Source organism: Homalodisca vitripennis, chromosome 3, assembly GCF_021130785.1.
Source record: "Homalodisca vitripennis isolate AUS2020 chromosome 3, UT_GWSS_2.1, whole genome shotgun sequence".
In the NCBI taxonomy this organism is placed as follows: domain Eukaryota; kingdom Metazoa; phylum Arthropoda; class Insecta; order Hemiptera; family Cicadellidae; genus Homalodisca; species Homalodisca vitripennis.
This window is the reverse complement of record NC_060209.1, coordinates 112201313-112227417: the sequence shown is the minus strand read 5'-3', so window position 1 is coordinate 112227417 and position 26105 is coordinate 112201313. Positions and strand designations below refer to the sequence as shown.

The 26105-nt window shown below is 36.7% G+C and overlaps 1 protein-coding gene across 1 annotated transcript in view; it reads right to left on the bottom strand.

Moving 5' to 3' along the window:
- Positions 1 to 4483: 4483 nt before the first annotated feature.
- The window catches only part of LOC124357317 (early nodulin-20-like), a 90205-nt gene continuing 68583 nt past the window's right edge, over positions 4484 to 26105 (bottom strand). The window contains exon 2 of the mRNA XM_046808994.1: positions 4484 to 5213. Coding sequence (XP_046664950.1) covers positions 4590 to 4949 — 360 coding nt within the window. The 5' untranslated portion in view covers positions 4950 to 5213 and the 3' untranslated portion in view covers positions 4484 to 4589. The remainder of the gene's footprint in view (positions 5214 to 26105) is intronic.

The window sequence follows — 26105 nt, the reverse complement described above, 5'->3', positions numbered from 1 at the left end:
TCTTTTCAAGGACCGTTCGTTTTTCACCAAAGTAGATTTTTCTTAAAGTAGTTTGGGTTGTCATTTAGTAGATTTTGCATGCATCTTCAAATTAATTCTCAATTATATTTTTATTTAGCTCCAGAAGCGATTCTGTCAGCAGCTGTGGGGCAAGCAGGATGTCAACTGAGCAAGTTTGCTTGATGCGATGAAAATTGCCAAGTAGCTACTCGTTTGTTCAAAAAAGGTGCTGTAGTTTTCTGTTTTGCTTTGATGTCTTCCAATTGCAATGAAGTTCGAATAAAATAATAACTAAACTAAATTAAGTTGTGTTGAAGTTGTTAATTCATCAACTAAGAACTTGTTAATAAAAATACAATACATAAAACACATTAGTTAAACAACACATCACATAGCGTTACTGCAAAAATACTAGCGAAACTTGTAATGATTGTAGTAGTGATTAGACGCTGACATAGACAAATAGAAAAGTTGACTAAACTGTTTTTATTTAAAAAATGATTGTCAAGAACTAATTATACAACTACACAATTACTTTTAGTAGCAAAACAATTTACTAAAATAACTAAAAATTAGGAACTGATAGATAGCTTAGTGTCTAGTAGTTTACATTGACGGACAGACAGCAGACTGTGACGAGATGAGAATAGGCTCGTGTCAAAGCGTCGCGATGACGCCAATGAACCGGCTGAAATCCACGATGGTACAAAACATTCATTCGAATTAAAATGTTTGTTAGTTCGTTTAGGCAAAACATTCGCTAACACTTGGGAAACGGGGTTTTTTTAATGGAAAATGGTATACATAGTAATCTATGTTGCCAAAAGTTATGTAATCATATTTCTGCCCTTTCTTGAGATGAGAAGAATGTGTTGAAACTATGAAGAGAAGGAAAGGTTGCCAGATCCAAGTTACGACTGAAGTTCCGAGTTTCAGAGTGGCAGGTCAACTGACGGAGACCTAAAACCGCCCGAGAAGGATCTGATGATGACTCCAGGAGGTGCAGCCAGGACAGCAGAGAGCTGAGCGGTTAGTAGGCTCAGGCTGTCGACAGGCCATTACTGCTTGACAGATACTGATCGCTCTCAGGATGGCTAACGTATACTTAGTCGGCATAAACAATGTAATCTGCTAAACTAACTGTGTACAACATGGCTTTAAATACGTATTTATGGTTATGGACTACTTCATCATGTTACACTTAACATACAGAATGGAGAGAGCGGCTTCTGTTACCGGACACCACCTTATTATCCTTACTTGTTGTGGTAATGCACCGACCTCCTTAGTTACAGTAATGTCAGGATTGTTTCTCAGTATTAAAGCTACTGCTCTGATATTACCTGCATTTGCTTGAAAAACTGCTTAATCACGACTGCCTTGAGTCTGTGTGCAAGCCGTTGCAGGCTGATCTTAGGTTAATTAAACTGTCTTCTACTGAAGAAGACATAATATCAATGATATAAAAAATTGGCATCGTCAAGAGGTAGTACTTTCCTCCCTAAAAAGATTTAATCTCTGCGAAGATAGGAAAGGCTGACGCTAGAGAGCTTATTCTACGAGCTGAACTTGTAATAATGAGATGAATTGTATAATCTAATGACGATGTACGGCAATCTGACGAAGAATCTAGTGTCACAGATTGCGTAGTTGCGTTCAAAATGTCTTGTTTCTCTCAACAATTGATAGTTGTTTATCATATATGACATTCTCGTCTGCAATAGCAACAAATCTGCATAAAAAATAATGAGGTCCAGATAGTATAATTTGTATAAAATGTAGTAAGTACCCATTATAGGTTTTTTGAGTTGTATATACTAAATTTGAGTTAAGAAATGGGCTTTCTTTAAAATGACACTAGAAACATAATTTTTGGGTACGAACCAGATTTAACGTCAAGTAAACATACAAAGGCTAAAAGTTAATGTAATGAAAATAAATACAATTCTCACTTCCTTATTAACGTTCACTATTCTCTAATATACGTAATGTGGTAAAATGTTATCTTTTTTTCAAAACTAAATACATGTGAAACCCTTAGTAATAACAGCTATTAAGCTTAAAAATTGCTAGTTGCCTGCAACCGAGTTGGACTTGACAGATTGCACAGTGCGCGGTGGCGGTGCGGCACGGCACGGCGCACTGGTGTGTGAAGATGGAGATGTTACAGCGCCGGCGCAGACCGATGGTTATCAGGGCGCAGGCGCAACACTAGTAGAGATCACAGACATTACAGGAGTGCGGCACGTCCTAGCCACGGCAGCAAATCATTGCTATTAGTTTTTTACAATTGAGTTATCTGATACAAGCGGTACTGAATCATGAACGGCACAGCAAACCGCAGTACCGTTATTTTGTCTTGTTAACACATCACTCCTATTTATTTGAAGTGAACCGCGTTTTGGACGGAAATATATGATTACCAGACCGTTCGCTTTCTTTTTTTGAAAATAACTTGTTATTTAGGAAACCTTTAAGCATAAATGTTAAGGTTATAATCATATTAATGTTTGGAATGTAAGTTTCTACAAAGCTTGCTGATGTATGATTAGGTAAAAGAGAAAATGGAAAGAATGACGTCAACTCATATATCTATCAGGGCTTCGATACATGGGACCAAAGTGGTTTCGCATAAATACGCTGTGCTGAACGGAGACAAGCAAAACAGCAAATTATCCCTTTCGATATCAAGATCATACTACATCACAACTTACATTGATTGTATTTGCTGATACATCCGATCCCGTTTAATTGGCATAACGAGTGGAAGTGGAGACTATCTGTGATGAACGCGTCACTTGATCATGAAATACTGGTCACTGCAAGTTGCTCAGCTCATTAACGCTTTGGTCACGTTGGAGGCAGTTTGTTAATATCGTTTTCAATTTTGTACTAACGACAGTGAAGTACATTTTTTTAGAGCATGTTACAGTCATATATTTCTTCACATATAGATTTCAAGAAAGACCATTTTTGCGTCTATATATATTAATATATTTATCATATAAATATGAGTATTATAAATGGAAATTAGTATTAGTAAGTTTAACATTGTATAGGGTTGAGCTTGTTTAGAACATCCGGTTTCAAGAAATCAAGAGAGCTATAATTATGCTGTTCACATTTTCCCCCAAGCGTATATCGCAGTAATTTCCGTATAATTACAGCCTTGAACTTCATAAAGATAATAGTTAATATACATACCTTCAACAAAGAGTTCAAATAATAAATATATACGCCACTATAGTTTCATCTTCTGGCATTAATGAGTATTAAAAAGCGAGGATTTATCCATCCAAAGTCACCATAGTTTAAAATTCACAAACAAAGTACAAAATACAACGAAACATAAATATTGAGACATATAATACTTGATAGATCCGTCACGCGAATATTTAGTATGACATCGCGACAGGCAGAGGAAAGGACATGAGTATATAACGCAGCTTGTGGAACCAACAACTGTCCCAAACAAGTTGAAAATTGGCACACAAAATCATAAATACCACTGCCAGATTGACCAGATTTATACTAGATTCTTTCAATTACGGTGGCTGTTTAAAGGTAAAAAATTACAATTCCTCTTTTTATGAAACTGGAGCAAAAACAATCTAGTGGAATGCTTTCAACACTTCCTAAACTATTTTTATGGTAAAGTTTTTTCATATCTCGTAAAATTTTCGATTGCATTTAAATCCCAAAAACATTTTTTACCACCCAAAACTGGCGATAACAACTATGAAACAAGTTCACTTTATTGAACGTTTACACCGTTATTTACGAAGCTAATGAACAAATAAAGTGTTCTAGAATAAAGATGGGTTTTAGAAACTTAAAATCATTTTCACTGGTTGTTTTTCTGTGTTGAATAATTGACCTTACAGCAAAGGCCTATATAAATTGTTTTTTGGAAAAAAAGAAACTAAAATTTGACGTCGGGAGTATAATTAATTCGAACCAGAGGTGCTCCTAAAACGCGAATGCGTAAGAACCACTCCCAATTTTCTTTAACCTCTGTTCACAAACAATAAAAAAGAGATAGGACTCCATCATATTACTTAACAAATTTGCAGAGAAATTAAATCTACTTACTTATTTACTTAATTAGTATTTATATACTGTAATGTATTTTACTCTTTGACTTCAGGGGTCAAAACAATGCACTCCATACTTACAGTCTAACTATTCTGGTTGTCTTTATAGATTAGTTGCCATTACATATCTCTGGAGTGTTTGTATGTCAGTTTATCAGTTTAAAAGGATATGTCCGAGACGTTCTTATTATTCTTCAGGATATTACGTACTAAACCGCGGGAAAGTGTTAGTTTACAATATAAATAAGATAATTTAAAATATAACTCATGTTTTTCAGCGTGGGTAAAAACGAAAATGGTTATAACCCAACTCTTCTTTTATCACCATGGGCTGGCTCTAAAGATGGTTAAAAATAGATTAACAATTTATAGTATTTGGATTACGGTAATAATTTGAGTATATGATAAATTAACCGTTAATATATTCTGTAATGTAAGTTCTCGGTATTTAAAAACTGAATATTTAAGACCGTTACACAAACTGAGTATGTAATATTAAAAGTATACCTTTTTCTTTGTTGTGGGCGTGTTGATATACAAATCGGCGATACCCAGAAGGCAGTCGTCACACCGGCACACTTCGCTGCCCATGGACGAGGTGGAGGCGAAGGACGAGGCGGAGTCGGTGGAGTCCATCCTGAGCAAAGGGGACGGCAGGGGTCCGATGTTACCGTTGAGGACGGAGGGGCTGCCGGCAGCTCGCTCCATTTTGGCTATCAGAAGAGATTCCATAAGAGACCGTGGTCTACCCAAGGGTGGAGGAGAGGTCGCCAGGGACGTAGACGGCTGCGGAGACTGTGGGGGGCTTGGGGTACCCCCCGGGGGAGGGGTGGCACTGCGCACGTGAGATGTCATGATCAAATCTTAAAAGTGTTACCTTTAAAAACACATTAGTTCTGATAGTGCACTGTTTGAATTAGATTACATTGTAACTCACGAAATGTTACTGGTCACTTCACACAAGATTCAATTGTTCCAAGATATATTAGTATGTTTCGTTCTCGTATACGACATGAAATAGTCCTCAATATTCTTCATTTTATCACTATTTAAAATCACCATTACTCCTTGTTGAGATTATTTAAAACGAAATTCCTTAGTCCGACGCTGGTCAACAACCTGAAAATAATGAATGTGAACACAAAGTTGCTTGTGATTCTGTTATGAGGACTGCTGCAATCGGATTGTTGAAGTACAATGGTCTACAAACTGATAGCAAGAAAAATAAGTTAAAGAAATTCTTACCTTCTTTTGCTTAACATTTTCACACATGAGCGTCGAGGTTTCAAAGAACAAGCAACCACATTTAGTAACTAAATCGGCAATCGCAGTTGTAACCACTTTATCAGACCATAGGCGATAGATAAGGAGCTGTCACAATGACAGCATTATCAATCTTTATCTCAAACCTACTTCCCGCAAAGTAATATGATTGCTTCATACCCAAGATCTCAAAAATATAGTTTACTCAGAATAGAGAATGATATTGTAGACAATTACGCAATGGTTTCAGAACTGCAGTTAAATATTTAAAATGTATTTACAGGTATTAGGTACTCTAAATTAGACAATATTAAAATTAGTTCTTAAATGCAAACACTGGTTGAGACAACGAACATAGCAATGAGTCGGTATCTGAATAGCAATGATCCGACACAAGGCCGCTGAGCCCCGACCTGGCCCCACAACACAGGGCCTGGTGACGTTAGGAATACATTAGCGTAGTTGTTCTACTGTACACTGGAGATATTGCTAGCAAACCCCAGTGTAGAACTGATAGGGCATTGACTTGGCAAGGAGCAACAGGTTAAAAGCTATGATTTGTATAATTAACGGCCAGAAGAATTACGCTGCAGTTCACTAGCGATGTTTGATGTGTTCGGTGCAACAAGCACGCTCGTGTTGATATAATACGTTACTTTACTTTATGCGTGTATATTCCAAATGTGAGCATACTAATTGAAGGACCCAGCAGGATCTTATATGATTATGGTAGATCAGGTAGCTCAGATAGTAAATAGGTGTACGGTAATAATCAAAGTTACGTGTCGCACCCCTCACGTGACTCAGCATCCCCTCAGTACACCTCTATTGACTAATAAAATCAAATATGCAGTAATACAATATATTTTTAACATCAGCTAGTCAGGTTTTGGCCAAGGACTGTACTGGGAGGATGCTAGAAACATGTATACTCATATATGGACTAGTCCTACACAGTCTCATATCCCAGTCAATGTTGAATAGTAAGAGAACCGGTAACTGTTAAGGATATTAGCAACGACCAGGTTATACAGTAGTACAAGCACGCCAATGTATTCCTACGGTCAGCAAGCCTTGTGGTAGGAGGTTAAGCCGGAGCACAGAAGATGGTAGAAACATATAACCTAGATACGGATTAGTCCTACACAGTCTCATATCCCAGTCAATGTTGAATAGTAAGAGAACCGGTAACTGTTAAGGATATTAGCAACGACCAGGTTATACAGTAGTACAAGCACGCCAATGTATTCCTACGGACAGCAAGCCTTGTGGTAGGAGGTTAAGCCGGAGCACAGAAGATGGTAGAAACATATAACCTAGATACGGATTAGTCCTACACAGTCTCAAATCCCAGTCAATGTTAATTCCAAGTCATTGTTAAGTATAGTAGCAATGACCACGTTCCACTGTACTACAAGCACGCCAATTTTTTCCTACGGTCAGCAAGCCTTGTGGTAGGAGGTTAAGCCGGAGCACAGAAGATGGTAGAAACATATAACCTAGATACGGATTAGTCCTACACAGTCTCATATCCCAGTCAATGTTGAATAGTAAGAGAACCGGTAAGTCATTGTTAAGGATATTAGCAACGACCAGGTTATACCACTGTAGTACAAGCACGCCAATGTATTCCTACGGTCAGCAAGCCTTGTGGTAGGAGGTTAAGCCGGAGCACAGAAGATGGTAGAAACATATAACCTAGATACGGATTAGTCCTACACAGTCTCAAATCCCAGTCAATGTTAATTCCAAGTCATTGTTAAGTATAGTAGCAATGACCACGTTCCACTGTACTACAAGCACGCCAATTTTTTCCTACGGTCAGCAAGCCTTGTGGTAGGAGGTCAGGACGGGACGCAGCGACCTTGTGTCGAAAATATTGTCACTCAACTACCAACTTCCTCCAGGCGAGGCGCACGTGAACACTTAACTTATTTAAGCGCCATCATCTCGCAAGGAAAGTTTGTTGAGCCTAAGTAAGTACATAAGTCATCTGCCTCGAGTATGAGGTATGAGGAACTACTGATCAAACGCTACATTATCAGGTTGCATTAAGCACGTACTCATTCATGTTAACTCCGAGGTATTCACCAAGGAACAAGTTTTTTCTTCAATTTATTTTCTTCTATCTTCTAGAGCTTCTATCCATCCTAACGTTAAACAAAACCATGCTTCGAATATAATACGAGATGTATTTATTAGCAATGGTTATTTCGGTTTAAACCAAAAAAAAAAGGATTTATAACATTCTTCGTTCACGTAGGTTTCAAATTCATATTTCACTTTTATTTAAAATAACTATGAGGATATAATGAAAATCACTTGTAGGCAATCCCCTCTCTCAGACCTAAATCATCTAAAGTGTTTTAACCAAATTATGTGTCTTAAAAGAAGTTTAAGGTTTACTAGAGGATAAGTTAGGTAACTGCCACTAGTTAGTGGACGAGAGACATTATGTTAAGCAACGAATTTTGTGCGCAGAGAGAGTAAGGTGAATAAGGTGGCTTTATTTCTTCATAGACTTTTTCTCAATGGTCGTGTACCCTTCATGGGGTTGAGAGCCACTGAAGGTTAAGAGGACTGGGTGATTAAGTTTCCTCGGTGTTTAAATTGACCAAGTGTGACCAGAGATGTTAGTTTCCGTATAAAGTTCATGGTAACTTTGGTTTAAAATTCTTTATTTATAAGGTTTCCATGGCAGTTATTATGAAAATTGAATGCTCCGAACCGTATATTCAGAGACGTTCATACACTTTTATGGATTTATACGTGCAGAAGGATGTACAAAGTGCGTTTCTGACCTTCAGAAGAAGAAAGTTAAGAATCACGAGTGTATTCATGAAGATATAATGAAGATTTGTTGTTATTAAAACAGCACAATAAACCTTCCTAAAAATAAATAAATGAAGCATTATTTTCTTACAAATAAACTTTCTTGAGAAATTTAGGATTTAAATTGCCTTATTAAAGCCACCGAAGTTGCAGTGGTAAAGTGGTACAAGACGCACCTAATGCGGTCCAACAACCGGATCGTGGTGTACTCGCATGCTGCTGACTAACTCATCGCTTTACTAGGAAATGATGTGCTGTTCTTTTCACATAAATTTATGAATCCTCTCCATGACTTCTTCCTTCATCCATAGTCTACCTACCCATATTTGTTCATTTGTCATTTCCTTCTGGCTGCAAGAGGAATATTCCTACAAACTGTATCCCTGCACTGCTAACGTCTGGTTACTATACGGGAGTTTATTCTGTATTTAGTACTAGATAAAGCAATGAAATATTTAAGTGAATATTTAAGTAACAAAAACAACCATTTCGTAAAATCGAATACAATATGTAGAAGACAGAATTAACCTTATTAAATGCCTGAAATATCAAATAATAAATAAAATGTAACACAGTGCACTAAGTTTAAGTTGTATATTTAGTTAGAGGTAGTCCACACACTTTGTAAAATCGATTTAAAATACATCGATTTAAAATACAAAACGGAGATAACGTTTTTTATGGCTTTGCTATGGCGTATTAACCATTAACCAACTAATAAGTTGTATTTGAAAGACATTTGAGATATCGCGCGGGCCTTTGTGAATAGCCAGCTCATGTAGTATGTGCTATAATTAACCTGACTAATGAATTTTTTACCTGACTAACGAAGAACTAATGATTTAGATGTGGGCTACCATGTGCGGGCCAAACAATCACAGCCCTCTCAATGTCAACGTCATTATGCTAATGTCAACGGAGTTACTGTAGGAGTGCAGATTTAGGAATCTAAGACATAGGAACATATTTTCTTTCATTTCACCTCAAAACATATTTTGTCCGAATTTACAAAAAGGACAATCAAATTTCATGAACTTTTTACAAAGTATTAATGTCTTTTGTACTAGCGGAAATTTTGATTGTAGCCACATAAAAACTTTTATAAAGACCTTTAAAATGAAGTGTCATTTGATGGGGGTTTGCATTTAAAAATTTTGACTTGACCCCCCAACCCCCCATTTTGGGTTGAGGAGCTAAGTTCTCATGTAGCGCAAATATATATATATATATATATATATATATATATATATATATATATATATATATATATATATATATATATATATATATATATATGTATGACTTTAAGAAAATTACGTTTTCTTTTTCAGTAAAAGTTTCACATTGTATCTTCAGCAGTTTTTGTTTGGGTCTGTTTACAAAATGGCTAAATAGCCTACATTTAATGCGTGTAACTTCGTGTGAAGTAACACAATATTCCTGCTTCTTTTTATGCAGGGAAGTTATATTATTGGGTTATGAATTTAACATAACAAAATATTTGCCAAAACCGAAGTCGATTGCAGCAACTTAATGCAAAGACAGGTTTATCACTGTATTATAATTATTTTTTGGATCTACTAGTTTAAGAGTTGTATTTATTTGATAAAACAGCCCGTGAACTGAACCCTGCCGAAATCCAAGGTTAATATTTACCACTTTGTAAACAAGGCTGGAGGCAATAAGTAAGCGTGATCTCTGTAGACGAAGTTGGGGTAGGTCGAGTCGAGATACAGGAAGTTGTCGACTATTTGTTTAAAGGACCGCAGGCCGCGGAATGTGGATCACATTACAGATAGCTCTTTGTTCCACCAGTTGTAATGGCGCTGCCGTTGAATAATGTGCCTCACTACTACTGCCACGCAGAGATATGAGTAGATATCTGAGCACAGTTGTCCGCGTGCCTCTCTGTCGCCTGCCGATACCACTGGGTGACATGACATCTACTTGATACTTAACCACGAACTAACCAGTAGAGCTACCTACATTAACAGGAGTTGTATGAAAGTTTAGATTATTTATTTCTACGTTTAGTTACTCAAAGCAAATAATTTACAAATAATAAGTTTCAGTTTCATATAGATAAGAACGAAAAATAATACTGTCTTTTTGGCGCTTTTCAACTGCTACTTTGATCAAATCAAACCAAATCTTTAATTGCTCGTAACACTTTCACATTGTATGGCAACCGTCATGTTTAGTTCTAAATTTTAAACTATCATACAACATTACCACCACCTCAAAACTTACATAATTTTTCATACATTCCAGTCTCGTTCATCCTTCGCCAATCTCAACCCAATTCCAGCGCTGGAGTCAGTCATCGAATTGGTCGGTCTCCTAGTTAAACGCCAGAAACTCGTCAATGCAGTAGAATGCGATTGACACCAGAAAGCGCTTAAGATGAGGTTTTGACGCCTTGGGCGTTTGGACGTTTTTCATAGAATTTGGCAATCTGTTGATGAAATGAACAGATATCAAAAAGATCTTTTGATAGTTAATAGCTCGGAAACTTGTGATCCGATTACGACAAAATGTGTCTACGAGATAAGTACAAGAAAACTGTTGTAAAATATTTAAATTTAAAATTCTAAAATTATAATAAAAAAGTTGATATAAAAATAGTAACTGAGTAGTTAAAATAGATGTTGGTCTCGTTATTTAGCTCTTAAAGTAGTGTGCACTCTAAATCATGGTCCTGAAATTATGTAAACAGTAACCTAGAATGTTTAATTTTTAACTCAGTTTTAGTTGAACAGGTTTTTTTAAATTTTCCTATTTAGAGAGTAGATCATTATACTAACCATGGTGTTTACTGGGGGTAGTAGATCCAGCCGAGGTATTTAAATATTACGTAAATATCTAATTTAAGTACAAACAATAATATAATGCTTTATATAGAGTTCTATGATTGAGCTGTGACAATTTAAAATAATGTAACCGCTATTCATGAATCATTTAACGAATCAATTTAAAGAACGAATTTCGCCCAACACGCAAATATTCCAGCCTCCACCATAATTTTGTTGTTAGCTTGTTAAAAAAATGAAGCCATTTAGGGTTTAAGAGCACATAAGATAACCTACATGCCAATCGGTTAACAGGAGCAAAGATAGAGATCAAAATAGTCAACGAAGGACAAGATGAACCAAAAAGAGCGTTGCCGGCAATAACCACAACTTAGGTGCACCAATGAAGTAAAAGTAAGTCAACCCATTTAGCCCTGTATGGAGGTCCACTATGGCTTGCTATGCTAATTTCCCTCACACCGCCACATTTTTGCTCCCAATTTATACTCGATTTGTGCACGACTGATTTGAATGCGTGTGCGCGCGTGTTTGAGTGACAGTTTTATTGGGGCGGCCCGAGCGGTGCTTCTGTTCCCGTAAAAAAGGAATAAGCTGGTCTCCAGTAAGGCCCTGAGTCCAGCTCGCGACACGCTGCCCACGTCATTTGCCTAGACTAACTGCCCGGCTATCGTTGTTGATTGGAACAAGAAAGCATTACATTCCGATCTAGTTGTCCATTTAAAGAAATCCTCTCAGAATCCATTACAGCGGCGAGCGTTTTTGCTCCCCGGAGTTGACAAGATTAAAGCAGTTCGATTACAGACTTGAGCGGATCGCCGTGTCTGCGCAGGCCGGGTATTACGGTACGGCATCGGCCAGCCAAATGTCATTCTGTCCGTCCACTGACAGATATCCTTGGTTTGGACTCCAATCAGATTTTCATCTCGGTCTAAAGTGATTTGTTACAAAAATATGTATCTCTCTTGTGCAATTAAATTTAGGGTTATCTTGAAAAGCGTATGTTGATCAATTTATTTCAAATGTGTTACTGACTATAGACTATTTGCAAGGATAACAGGATTTATGATATTTGCAATCGTTATGTGTTATAAAAGTAGAATACTACGAGATGGAATCCATCCTCTTCATCATATTTTAAAAAACTAATACATAACTTGTAAATAAAGATTCAATTCAAGGTTAAGCAAGCAGAATCGTGCAGTAATAGCGGTGAACCTATATATTTTTAGATTAACCTATTCTTATTCGTAAAAACTATGATGAATAATGTTTTATTAAATATTAAAAAGGAGCAAGCGAGAATTGTTGGATAGTACGGTTGCTCTCCCCGGACTAATAGCCCAAATTCAGCAGGTCGGGTCCAACACTCTATGCATTATTTAACCTATTCGTAAACATCCATTTCTACGTCAACTACAATTTTAACATGTAGTGATCAGAATATCATTGAAATGTAATACTACTTCCATTTATTGATAGCTAAACTATAGTTTTTTTGAACACTACCTGTAGAATAAGACATGCTTGGAAGAGCACCAGGTATTTTAAATATTTTTTAATTCTTATTAAAATAAATGTACAGAATAAAATACATCTGTTGCAATGGGTGTTCTACGTGAGTACGTGCAGAAATATTTACCTCTAAGTCAGCAATACCATCTCTTACTTTAACTAGGTCTATCATATAGACAAGTTCTTATTCCATTCAACCCATCCACTTTTGAACTATCTTCAAAATGTGAATCAATATTTTTTCCAATTTACCTTCGTTTATAATTAACTCTCCCAGTTTCCATAACTATAGACCCAAAGCTTGTGTGAGATTTGCCGCAATTCAAAAGATAGCGAAATTTGTTCTGAATTCCTCTATCCTGAGATATAACTACATGTTTGCCTCAGTGAATTTTAACCTTCAATTTTGTACTTGGATCGAATTTTAAAAGCCAATCAACCCGATTTTTTGAATATCCACATTAATTTTTTAACACGTATCACCTCTTAAATTGGTTACTGTTCTATTTTCCCATTAGATCTTAATATAATCCTAATGACAAATAATTTCATAAAAAAATATGATACTTCGTACCATTTCTCCCTAGTTTTGCTCAACAATCTGAGAAAGATTTATAAAATTTACAACCCATCAGACACTTGTAAAATGTAGGAGATTGGATACAGAGTACACGGGCGCTCCGTGAATTTTGGAGTCTTCAGATCCTTTTCAAAATGTCCATTGGGCTCTCCATGTGACACACAGAAAACCAGGAAAAACATTTTTTGAATTTGTACGATTTAGGCTCTTGGTCCAAAAAACCTGCTTCCATGGCCGACTCTCAGTACAGGAACGAGCAAAAATTAAATAAAAGAGAAAATCTTATATTCCTATATTTATATTTTGTCATTAATTAATATATTTAGAATACCACTCTCAGTTATAAAAAAGTATTAGCTTTAAGACCAATAATGAAAATGAACTTGTTTATTTGCACACAGTGTTAGCTGTATGGAACTGCTTCATAGTGACTGCTGAAAAAATTGCATGATTGTTTCTGTGGTACGCAAAACAGATACTGTATTTACATTTTTTACATAGCGTTGAGAGACATACGAAAATTTTTTTGTTTCTTTACACAGAGTTATAGAGGTACGGAACACAGTATATTTGTGTTTCTTATTAAAAATGATGATAAACAAATGAACAAGTTTCTACTTCTTTCCACACAGTGACTGCGGTATAGAACACACCACATTCGAGTTATTTCACACAATGATTTCAGCACGAAAAATGGCATGTTTTTTTTGCACACAGTGATTGCGGAATGGAACAAAATATATTTCTGTTCATACTCATAGGAACAAAAGAGCATGTTTGTGTTTCTTTGCACACAGTGACTGCGGTACGGAACAAAGCATATTTGCGTTTCTCATTCATAATAACAGAGAAGCAACAGAGCATGTTTGCGTTTCTTTACATATAGTACGTGAGGTACTGAATACGGCATGTTTAAGTTTCAAGGCATGTTTGTTGAAGATGAATAACACTGCACTCATGTGGAGTCTCTAGTGACGTCATATAGCAACATGTGTAGCCGTTGTCATGACTACCAAGTAAACAGGTCATCAGCCTCTCGTCTCAGTTCCTCCACGAGTCCATGAGCTATTTCACTGTGCACTACCGACCACTTACCTTCGAAAATGTATTTGGAGAGCTTTCATCATACAAACGAATGTGCTTCAGATTAATTTATTGAACATTACATGTATACTGTTAAAATATTACTATATTTTTAGCGATTTATGATGCGTACTAGTTTTTGTTTAATTGTAAAGTTTTCGTAACTAAACAGAAAAAACCAAATGTTCATACCTGATTCAATTCTTTAGGTATGTGTGAATTAATTAAAATTTTCTACATTTTCCAAATAATATTGATGCTTAAAATATAATATATCACTTTTCTTAATTTAAATTATAGAACTGAATTAATGAACTTATAAATGAATTATTTATTTCTGAAACATATAATCTACAACGTGTTCGCAGTATCTGAAAACACAACAGATCATCCTGTTTGAGAAAATAACTGGTTTGGTGATGAATATTCACACCGACCTATTTATTACAGATGCGACAGTGACAGAGCCTTCCTAAAGTCGTGTCGTTGTCCGACCGCCTGCCTGTCCGTCTGTTTATCTGTGCGATAAGTCTCGATAGGAATGTCTAACTTATACATAGGTTTTGTAGAAGGAAGATTTTCATACGTTGCACAGATGTCGTATGGCAAATGGCAGTAATTCTGAGCCGTAAAGTACACCGGTGCAGTGACTGTGTCCAATATTAAATTAATTCCTATAGAATCTTCAACCTGACAATACCCTGTTATAAAGACATTGTACTGTCAATGACTCGGCAAAACGCAGGATATTTGTTTCACTCGTATGTAACAGCAAGCGCTTTTGTTCCTCTACTATATTTCTGCAACTCATACTGGGGAGCGACTCATGCAGCTACTGTGAGAGGCGAGCCCGGTGGCTGTGGGACTGTTGCCGCTCCTGAGCCGTGCCCTGCCATGGCTGTGTGTCTCATCGTAACAAAGCCAGCTGTCAGAGACACGTGACGCACGAAGACACACTACACACCACACAGCTGATAATGACAGATTCAAGGCTCCAGCTTGTCACATCTAAGCGAAGGCGGATATCACTTCACAGGGTAACAAAGACAGCTGTCAGAGAACGTGACGCACGCAGATACACTAGCTGACAGATTCAAGGCTCCAGCTTGTCACATCTAAGCGAAGGCGGATGTCACTTCACAGTTGTAGCTCCTGAGCCGCGCTCTGCCGTGGCTGTTGCGTCGCGTGGTAACAAAGACAGCTGTCAGAGACACGTGACGCACGCAGACACACTACACACTACACAGCTGATAATGACCGATTCAAGGCTCCAGCTTGTCACATCTAAGCGAAGGCGGATGTCACTTCACAGTTGTAGCTCCTGAGCCGCGCTCTGCCGTGGCTGTTGCGTCGCGTGGTAACAAAGACAGCTGTCAGAGACACGTGGCGCACGCAGACACACTACACACTACACAGCTGATAATGACCGATTCAAGGCTCCAGCTTGTCACATCTAAGCGAAGGCGGATGTCACTTCACAGTTGTAGCTCCTGAGCCGCGCTCTGCCGTGGCTGTTGCGTCGCGTGGTAACAAAGACAGCTGTCAGAGACACGTGACGCACGCAGACACAATACACACTACACAGCTGATAATGACCGATTCAAGGCTCCAGCTTGTCACATCTAAGCGAAGGCGGATGTCACTTCACAGTTGTAGCTCCTGAGCCGCGCTCTGCCGTGGCTGTTGCGTCGCGTGGTAACAAAGACAGCTGTCAGAGACACGTGGCGCACGCAGACACACTACACACTACACAGCTGATAATGACCGATTCAAGGCTCCAGCTTGTCACATCTAAGCGAAGGCGGATGTCACTTCACAGTTGCAGCTCCTGAGCCGCGCTGTGCCGTGGCTGTTGCGTCGCGTGGTAACAAAGACAGCTGTCAGAGACACGTGACGCACGCAGACACACTACACACTACACAGCTGATAATGACCGATTCAAGGCTCCAGCTTGTCACATCTAGGCGGAGGCGTACGTCACTTCACTGTGACCCGTTTCTTATGCAGAGCGGCGATTCACTCGCACGGAATCGTCTATCCATCTGTATCATTATTCGTGTTTGTCACCGTTTTAGCTTTCATTAACAATTTGTTGCTTGTTCTGAGATGGAAACTGCATTTGCTTGATGTTATATTATTTTGTTGAATTGTCAAAATGGTAGAATAAGGAATCAAGTAATTAAAAAACATATTTTCAAAGTGAAAGAACGCCCAACTGTAAGATCGTCCACTAGTTTTAAGATTATTATACATATTCATTAACTCTTTTTAGAACATGCAAAGCAACTTATTACTTATGTTGATCAATCTACAAAGGTTCAAAAATAGTCTTTTATATTCTCTGAAATTCACGACGTTTTAACTTTACTCGTATTTTGATTTTTAGCAAAACTGGTATATATATTCAAAATAGCCCTTGAATAACTTTAGAGACAACCAAGAGCAGAAACTGTTTCTATCTGACCACTATCCTTAGTTGTAGAAACAAATCCATATCTTATAAATACATGATATTTTTACAAATTGTAAGATTATTTTTTATTTTTAAAAGTCTTTAGCCGAGAAGCACCTTTTGGACCAACGGGAAGGAGATCCAAAAACATATACGTCCTTCGCCATATACTTCGTAGACCCCATGAGCTCTAATTTGCCAAAGTACTTGGATGATTCCTTGGACCGGGATTCTCAAAGAGCGATATTTCACGGAGGAATGGAGCTTCGAGACACCGAAAACTCTCAAAGGTCGGGTATTCTCACAGAATTTGGGGTAGATTCTAAGGGTATGGAGGTGCAAGTTCAGAAGTTTCTAATAGACGAAGGTTACCAGAGGACGTGTTTCCATAGGCGGCGGAATATCCCTAGAGCCTGGAAGAATCTCATAAAACAAAAGCTGCTATATATTTCAAACTATAGGAGCAATAACTCCCCCACAAGTCGACCTCTGATGGTACGATACCTCTAGAAACCAAAAGTCCCTATACGATCCAGGCCGGAGAAAAATATTATAACCAGAGAACAATGGAATAATGTAACAGAATATTCCACAAACACTACTACTTATAAGATGTTTAATTGATCAAATGCACTACACAATGTATAATTCTTAAAACAATCGGTGATTATATTTTTCGAAGGACAAGATAAACCTTATTAACTGTAAATGCTGTTGGATTTAGTTTTATCTAATAGACCGCAGATAGTATGTAGTTGATGGTAGATACCATTTTGAAATATTGAGGTAATCCCTCTTATTGGAAAATAAAAAACAAAGCAATATTTAAAAAGAGCGAGTTTAGCCAAACTATTATTATTATTAATATCATAAATTGACGATATTTAGTTTTTAATATTACTAAAAAGATAATAAAAATGAAGATTATTTTACGTTATGAATGTTTACAACTTTACTTACATAGTTGTGTTATTTTTTATTCACTATGTTTTAGAAGTTATATTATATATACTCATAGTGCGATTTAGATATAACTCGTCGGCTTTTATTATGTATCATGTTCAATAAATTATAATATTTTATAGTATAATAAACAATTGTCACGAAACTCTTTTTTACATGGCTGAGTTACACGCCCACTTCCGGTATAAGTGGTGATATCCGTTAGACGAATTGGCCTGTCTCAGCCCATAACTCAAATTACCGCGAGCTTAGTACGTAAGTATTACTTTTTGCACACAATAAATAGTTATTACGTCGAAAACTTCTCGTAAATATTAGCGTTAACTTATTTTACAGTAAATAAAAATAGTAGTTCGTACTTTTTTATTTTTACGACTAAGGTCAGTAATGCAGTTGCATGTGTTTAACCCTTCGAGTGAAGCAGTTTTTATTTTAGTAACTAATGTATCGTCTTGAAGCTATTTAATTTGGGGTTGTTTTAGGTGGGTTCGTGGTCAAGGATTTCATGGTCAACATTTTGTGACAGCGACATTTGAGTCGAACCTTGCATGATCATCAGAATGCAGAAGAGCCAAGTTAAAGGGAACTATTCTATTAGGAAATGTATGTGGGAACCTTGCATAGATATGAAGTGTACATGACTAAGGGATTTTTTTTTTTTTTTTTTTTTTTTTTTTTTTTTTTTTTTTTTTTTTTTTTTTTTAGGCTGACTAGTTATTAAGTCAATCAATAATTCGGTACAGAAAAGTGTCAGTTTATAATGCCACAGTGTTATGATAAATTATTGTCAGCTCTGAAGGCTAATATAATAAATCAGATTTCTTTACTTTTGTAAACCACCATGTACTCCGGTATAGACTTTTTGCTCAAGGGACAATGTGTGCTGCAGTGTAAATAGTTTAAAGAAAAATATGAACTTGTCACAAGAATTACCTTTAGTCGAAAATTAAAGACTGTTATTGTAATAGAGAACAGCTGTACAGAAATTATTGTCCATAAATCGGCTTTGTTTATTTCAAAGTTCTATGAAATTTTAAACACATAAAAAACTTTTAGAACTCTTATTAAAATTACAGATATCGAACATTAACTTTGAAAAAAATCAGCGTTTTAGACTTAGATTGAAAAGTCTACAGATAAAGGGCAGTGGTGCGAAACGTAAATAAGGTACTGTTTGTTATGAGGATCAGCTTAATAAATCCTTGAGTCAAGAGGTAGACTTGTGCGCTAGGCTAGGGAAAAGCCCAGAAAATTCACTGCCTAATTCACATTAGATATAAACTTTAGAACCTACAGCTGGTACATCTACAGAAAACACCATACCAGTGTACGACACCAATAACCGTCAGGACAATGCATAACATATGTCTTGTTTAAATTGATTTAATAAATTGACAAATTCAGTCGAAAAGTATTTAAACACTTTTAAATGTGTAATGGATTGATAATAAACGATATACTATATTTGTTATAGAGCATGTTAAAAATTAAACTATTTTGTCAGACCTATTGATTTTTAGTTTATTGACATGTTATGCCGAGGAATATTATTATTTATGATCGTAGAATGCAAGAATTTAATGCGTAATACAAACCATTTGAACAAAGAAATTATACCAAAAATTCTTTCCTATAGATCCTATGGAAAAATTAAGATTTGATTATATTTTTGGACCTTAAAGAAATGAGGAGCAATTGTCTATGTATATCTACAGCATAACTTCTAACAGTGAAATTTATTAAGTAATTTTAATTTACAGCTAAGCCTAATGTTAAATTGGATGTTAAAATGTAAAACACTATGCCATTAATGACTAAGTTAGTAATTAATTTAAAACCAAAAGTTTATTTGATACAGGAAACGCCAGAGATATAATCAGTAACAATTTATGCAGCTAAAACAGAAAAAAGAAATGTTTTGGGGTTTGATATGTTTATATAAATATCGCAAAATTTTGTTGAAAAGTAACATTTTTTATTTTACATTTAATAAATTGGAATATAGTCGTATGTTCAAGTTTTGATGGTATAACACAGCCTGTATTATATTTAAGTGGCAATATATTATTTAAGTAGAAACATCACTCTCCCCGGTATTCTTACTACGAGGAATCGCAAAACCTATTCTCCGTATGGGTATTCCCTAACAATTATTATTGGGATGGAAATAGGTAATAAAGCTACACTTTATAGGCCTGTTGTGTTAAATTTTCTTTATTCGAAGTATCCTGTTATTGACAACAAACTATCATACTAAATTGTACTACAGAGAAATTATTACTTTTAGGCCCAAAACTGGTTCTTTCACCGAACAGATTTTTGCTTGTTCACAGCCTACCCACTTAAAATGTCGCTGGACTAAGATTGTCTGTCGGGCATACTTCCAACCGAGTTCCCACTGCCCGTCAGCCGGCTACTCGCGCTTCAGGTAACTTCAAGGATAAAGACGTCACTCCACTTTCAGCCCGAACCAACATGGTAATTTAACAAGCCACGTCCTATAACGGCACCTTATATCAATTTTATTGAGCTATTAGTGTCTATAGAGGCAGTGTCAGCAAGTTCGGCCTCTGAGGTGTCAGCGACCTGAACAGCTGGTATTGACATAGCCTCATCTGTTCTAACGCGACGTAATCAAATGGTGTGGTACTCGATACTTCAAAATCACCTAATCACTAACACTTTGGATAAATATTATTATGTTTTATTGGCAGCTGATCTGCTTTAGTTCTCTGGCCTGTAAGAGGCAACAAATCTAGCTCATATACAGCTTGTGCTATGGTATTATGGTTTATTATAGTTAGTATTTGTTGATAAGGGAGCCCATAGTTGCACGGTGGTGATAACGGATTTGGTAGGGGATATTTAATTCAGTATCTCAGCCCTATAAAATAAAGACAATAAAAGTAGGAAAAGCTCCTAGGAGTGTTTGATATCAATCCATGAGGAACAATACGTAAGGAATTTAAAGTTATAACGTTGTAACGAGGCTAAAAAACAGCTTAATCTAAGGAATATCAATAAAAAATGAAGTCATTGCCTTTAGCAATTGTTTATACCAGTATAGCTGCAATATTTGTAATTAGTTATGATTTGAACAAATATCTCGTTGTATGGGAATATTACTCAAAGAAATTAAATTGTATAATATAAAATAATGTTATTCCCTTGTGTCCTACTCATTAAAAGATTAGTATCCTTGTCCTCAACCGTTTTATCCGCGAGCCTGATTTAAATATGACGTTATTATCAATATAAACTCGTAAAATGTCCCGTGGAAGGAGAAAATTTGTCTTTTATTATTCGATATTTCACAGAGAGGATCTTAAAGGGGGAGTGTAAACATTTAACACTCTTTAAGTTACAGCCCTTTGTTTCGAAACGAGCATAACATAACTTCCCGTGCCAGACATCGAATCTTACAGCGGAGTTACAGATATAGCAAGGGTTTATATTCTGTTCTCGAAAAGACTAAATTTCATCAGCACTTACTATTTCGCAGTGTGCTGACGATCCCATTTACCCTTTACATTTTTAAAATAATTTCTCTCCTATCGTCTATGAAAACTGTCAGAAACAGAATAAAAATGATGACTAGTTCTTATCCTCTTACATTGATGTTTATTATAATAATAATTTTCTTGTAGTGTTTTTCTAAAATTAGATATTTTCTTCGGGAACTTTTACCTAAATTTTCGTTAGCTATGCATCCTTAGCAAACCTAACTGATATACAACAATACAAGGTTTCAGAGTCTTTTAGTCTATTTAAAAATTCAAATATGGAGAACAACTGAGGGATATTTGAATCCAATTATATGGATATTAAAATTCCAGGACAGCTTATATTTGTCACCCAGACAACTGATTTACCGATGAGACCTTGTTCAAAATATTCAATGTAACTGATGCACGTTCTGTAATTCAAAGAGATGAGTTTGTAAAAGAAATATTTACAACTGGACTGTTCCCCCTTAGTGAATGTTCGGAAAGTAGTCACGAAAACAATCTGCGGTTCTTATAGGAAAATGAAGAAAAAGATCAATATTTTTATTAAAATATATACAAGGATTTAAAGCCTTGAGCTATAACTATATATCAGCAACTTTTTTACCGTGTTGTATATTTGTTTCTCACTGAAAGTTGCTTAAATGTTAAACGATAAAAAATACAGTTTTTAATGAGACATCTTACTTAATTTTCAAAATTTTGATATCAAAATAAGTTGAGAAAAGCACTGAAAAAAATGTGCATTCTATAATATACAATAGTAAAATTATTTTATCAGAGATAAATTTATCTGACATTAATTTTTTATTCTTTATGAATGAATGGACATTTTCATTAAACACGTCTCAGCATAATGCACCCATATTGTGTACCACAGAAAAATGTTGGGGTAAAAAAATAATCTGCATTCATTGAGCTACAACTTTGATCACAATAAATCTTGATATGGAGTAAACAGATTCCAAGATATAAACGAAATAAGTTAATTAACATTTTTACGCATTTACGAATTTTGGGCTTGATGCCAATATGCGGTAAATTTTCAATTTTAGAGGTAATGAAGGACTTTCTTAGCTGCTGAGTTCAGACAATTAATGTTATGCAGTAATGTTAGTTTAGGAACAAATTGTTTAAATTATTTCATTTGATTTGTTTTAGTTCATTCAATAATTGGCTGAAAGGTGTATTTCTTTACTGACTGTTAAGAATACTAACAATCAGCAGAGTATATTTAAAAATTAAAAGGGGTTTATGATACTGCTTAATACAAATTTTTGGATAATTACTTACAAGATTTGAAAAATATAATATGTACTTTTAAAGTATAAGATAAAAAATTATAATACAAAAATCTAAGGAAGGTAAAGTCAAACTACTGAGCATCTACAAGCAAATGATCAGCGAACATATGTATCTGGGCCACCCAAGACAAATGACAAAGCCGTGATTATTCATCCCATTCCCACTCTGAGTCCATTCAATGCGGAGTTCTCAGACGGACAATTAATTTACCTGGCAGACTCTAATCAGTTACTTTCCAAACGACATCCACATAAATCGTCCAAAACCACGCTATCTACATTTCCATAGAAATTATTCACCTGTAATTAATAATTTATTGATCTAAGCCCATTAATTAATTATTCATTCGGTTATCTCTTTAGCTAATTAGTGGGCCAGTGCCGCGACCGCAACAAGCGCCAATTATAACGCTGTTTGTTACGGCCGAGGAGTGCCTCATCACACCTGCTAATGTCGCCTAAAATGTTTGTTTCGTTGATTTAATGAAGCTATGCGGTTGAAATGAGTCTCAGATACACATAAAGTATGGTGCTCTTACGCTTCCCCTTGTTTTCGTCTTGTTTTATGTCCAGGCAACGGAAATAAATTATTTCGCGATACCGTTTTACAATCATTAACTAAATTTATGTAAAAGCAACTTAAAAAAATGATGTTGTTTTAGTTTTGCTAAACACAATTAACTGAAGAAACATTTGCTCTGCTAAGCGGTACGTGGCTCTAAAAAAATACAAGCTTTATATACCACACCATCTAAGCTCATCATAAAATACTGTATCTATACGATTAAAAGAATTTGTAAAGTACAGCAATTTTAATATAGTTTTAGGTTGCTTAAAATTTCGACATATATGGAAACTCTCACTCCCGAGTTGTTCCTTTTTTGAATTTCAAACAATTCCGACAGTAGGTTTTTCCTCCACCAGCTACAAAGTTTGAAAGTTAACCTACGATTATATTTTTGTTTATCTTAACACACGTTTGCTCAGCCAGTTATTCTCAATCCCATAACCAAGTTAATATTAGTTCATAAGTTGTAGAATCTCAGAAACCAATCTCATATCCTTATTTCTTTATGATGGCTTACTGTTAAGCCCGCAATAGATACTAATGGTAAGATAGTATCTATTTTTTTTATTTTTAATAACCCTTGTTTCAGATGACGTGTTGATGGTAATCAAGAGAAGGACACCATATTGTGGCTCCATATCTGTGACAACAGCTGTCTCGGTCGGTAATAATGAACTTTTCCCATGATGGTACCACTGTCATCCAGCGAAAGGGATAGGGACTATATTGTGGCAAGGGCTTCGGCTCCATATCAGTGACAATAGCTGTCTAGATCGGCAATAATGCACTTAGCGTCTCACCATGATAGTACCACTGTCATCCAGCGAAAGGGATAGGGACCATATTGTGGCAAGGGCTTCGTCTTCATATCAGTGATAACAGCTGTCTCGGTCGGTAATAATGCACTTAGCGTCTTCTCATGATGGTGCCACTGACATCCAGCGAAAGGGATAGGTACCATATTGTGGCAGGGGCTTCGGCTCCATATCAGTGACAACAGCTGTCCCAGTCGGTAATAATGCACTTAGCGTCTCACCATGATCTTACCACTGTCATCCAGCGAAAGGGATAGGTACCATATTGTGGCAGGGGCGTCGGCTCCATATCAGTGACAACAGCTGTCCCAGTCGGTAATGATGCACTTAGCGTCTTCTCATGATGGTGCCACTGTCATCCAGCGAAAGGGATAGGGACCATGTTGTGGCAAGGGCTTCGGCTCCATATCAGTGACAACAGCTGTCCCGGTCGGTAATAATGCACTTAGCGTCACACCATGATCTTACCACTGTCATCCAGCGAAAGGGATAGGTACCATATTGTGGCAGGGGCTTCGGCTCCATATCAGTGACAACAGCTGTCCCGGTCGGTAATAATGCACTTAGCGTCTCTCCATGGCGGTACCACTGCCATCTAGAGATTTATCAATTGCGTCTCTCTCGTCCCCGAGGCTCGGACAGACAGTGAAAGCCGTCTTGCTATTTGTAGAACTGTAAACTGTGAAACCGTCTTCTGTCTCTGACATTTCTCTAAGCATATCAGTAGACTACTATCAAGTAACTTGAGGATCTCTTAATCTATTAACGAAACGGAGAAGCAATAAGAGTAGGGTAATTGTGATATTATTAATATTAATTTCTTCTTGAAGAAAATTATAAATAACACTGCACGTACGATTACTTCCTGCTACCTTTGATTCGAGTAAAGTCGATATTATTAAGTAACAATGTTTAAGTAAAGAACTTAAGAATTAAATTTTTTACCATTAGGGTTTCTTAAAAAAGTCGACTCTATGGGGCAAGCCATGTTAAGTTAACATATATTAAACCAAGGCTGAACGAGGGTGTAATATTTCAAGATTTGAGTTGCGATAATAATTTTCCGATGCGGTTTGGATTATAAATAATTATGACACTTGCCGCTTAAACATAAAAGTCAAGAAACTTGCAACTGTCAATGTCGACACTAAATTCGTTTATACCAAAGTGTAAGTATAAAATGCTGTAATTTTATGAAATAGGTAATCGTGTAGGTAAGTTATTATCACTGAACCTATGTATGAATAAATGGATCAGAGCAGGGGCACAGCAGCCAGCAGCGACTCGCGATGAAAGCACCAGATGCTATCTAGCTCACAATAACTCATGTCACAGATATGGCGGCAGATAGAGAAAAACACGAGACACGTAATTATTAATAACGGCTAAACACGCGACATTAAAATAGAGCGCTGTGAGGGGAGCATGACAAATTGACGAGGTGGGTAAAACTCCCTGCCGCCGCCGCCGGGGGTTGCCGTACACGGCCGGGTGTGTATCAGATTGGAGTGGACTGGAGAAACCGCGAGTAAAATAAAGCATTGAAACGTCAGTAGCGAGAAACAAGGGGAAGACGGAATGACAAGAAACAGATGTCGGCACGGACGAGATTATTGGTCGGGAGCAATTAGAAGTTCTGTATCTAGATAGCACGCAGATAGAAAGGCGAGAGAGTGTCCCCGACACTGTAATTGCATTTCCATGTTCCCAGAACGTCGTCCATCACCGAGTATCGATAGCGAGGACGTGGAGTATAATCGGATACAGGTACAGTATTAATATATAGTTGGTTTGATGTGTTTCCGAACGGTCGACAAGCGGTTGATTAATGGCACGCGAGAGAGACCCGACGCGCCGAGAAAATGGGTCTAGTGTTTCGCACTCGGCCGGGACGGAGAGATCGCCGTAACAAATCATTTAGCAGATTTATTGCGCACGGCGAAATCACGGTAGGTGTAGGAATCGCTGCCGATCTTGATTTAAAGCGATGGAAGTAGGTTTAGAAACATTCAAACTGTTTTAGAGTTCCCTCTCACGCTTACAGTACGGGTTCGAAGTTCGTGACTTGTATACAGCTTTTACTTGCAATTGTTAAAGATTTTACGTAATAAATATAACGTATTACCTTTCAGTTATTTTACAATAAAATAACAGAATTTGCATAATGAGGTAAAATAAGTGTCAAATAAATCGAGAGTAGATTTCGCTGCGTACAAATTAAGGGAAGTAGATAAATATTAAATAGTGGACAAATTGGCGCAAACGTAACAATGATGGCAGGCTATTACAGTGTGTTGTTATTGCACTGCAAGGGCGTGTTTCT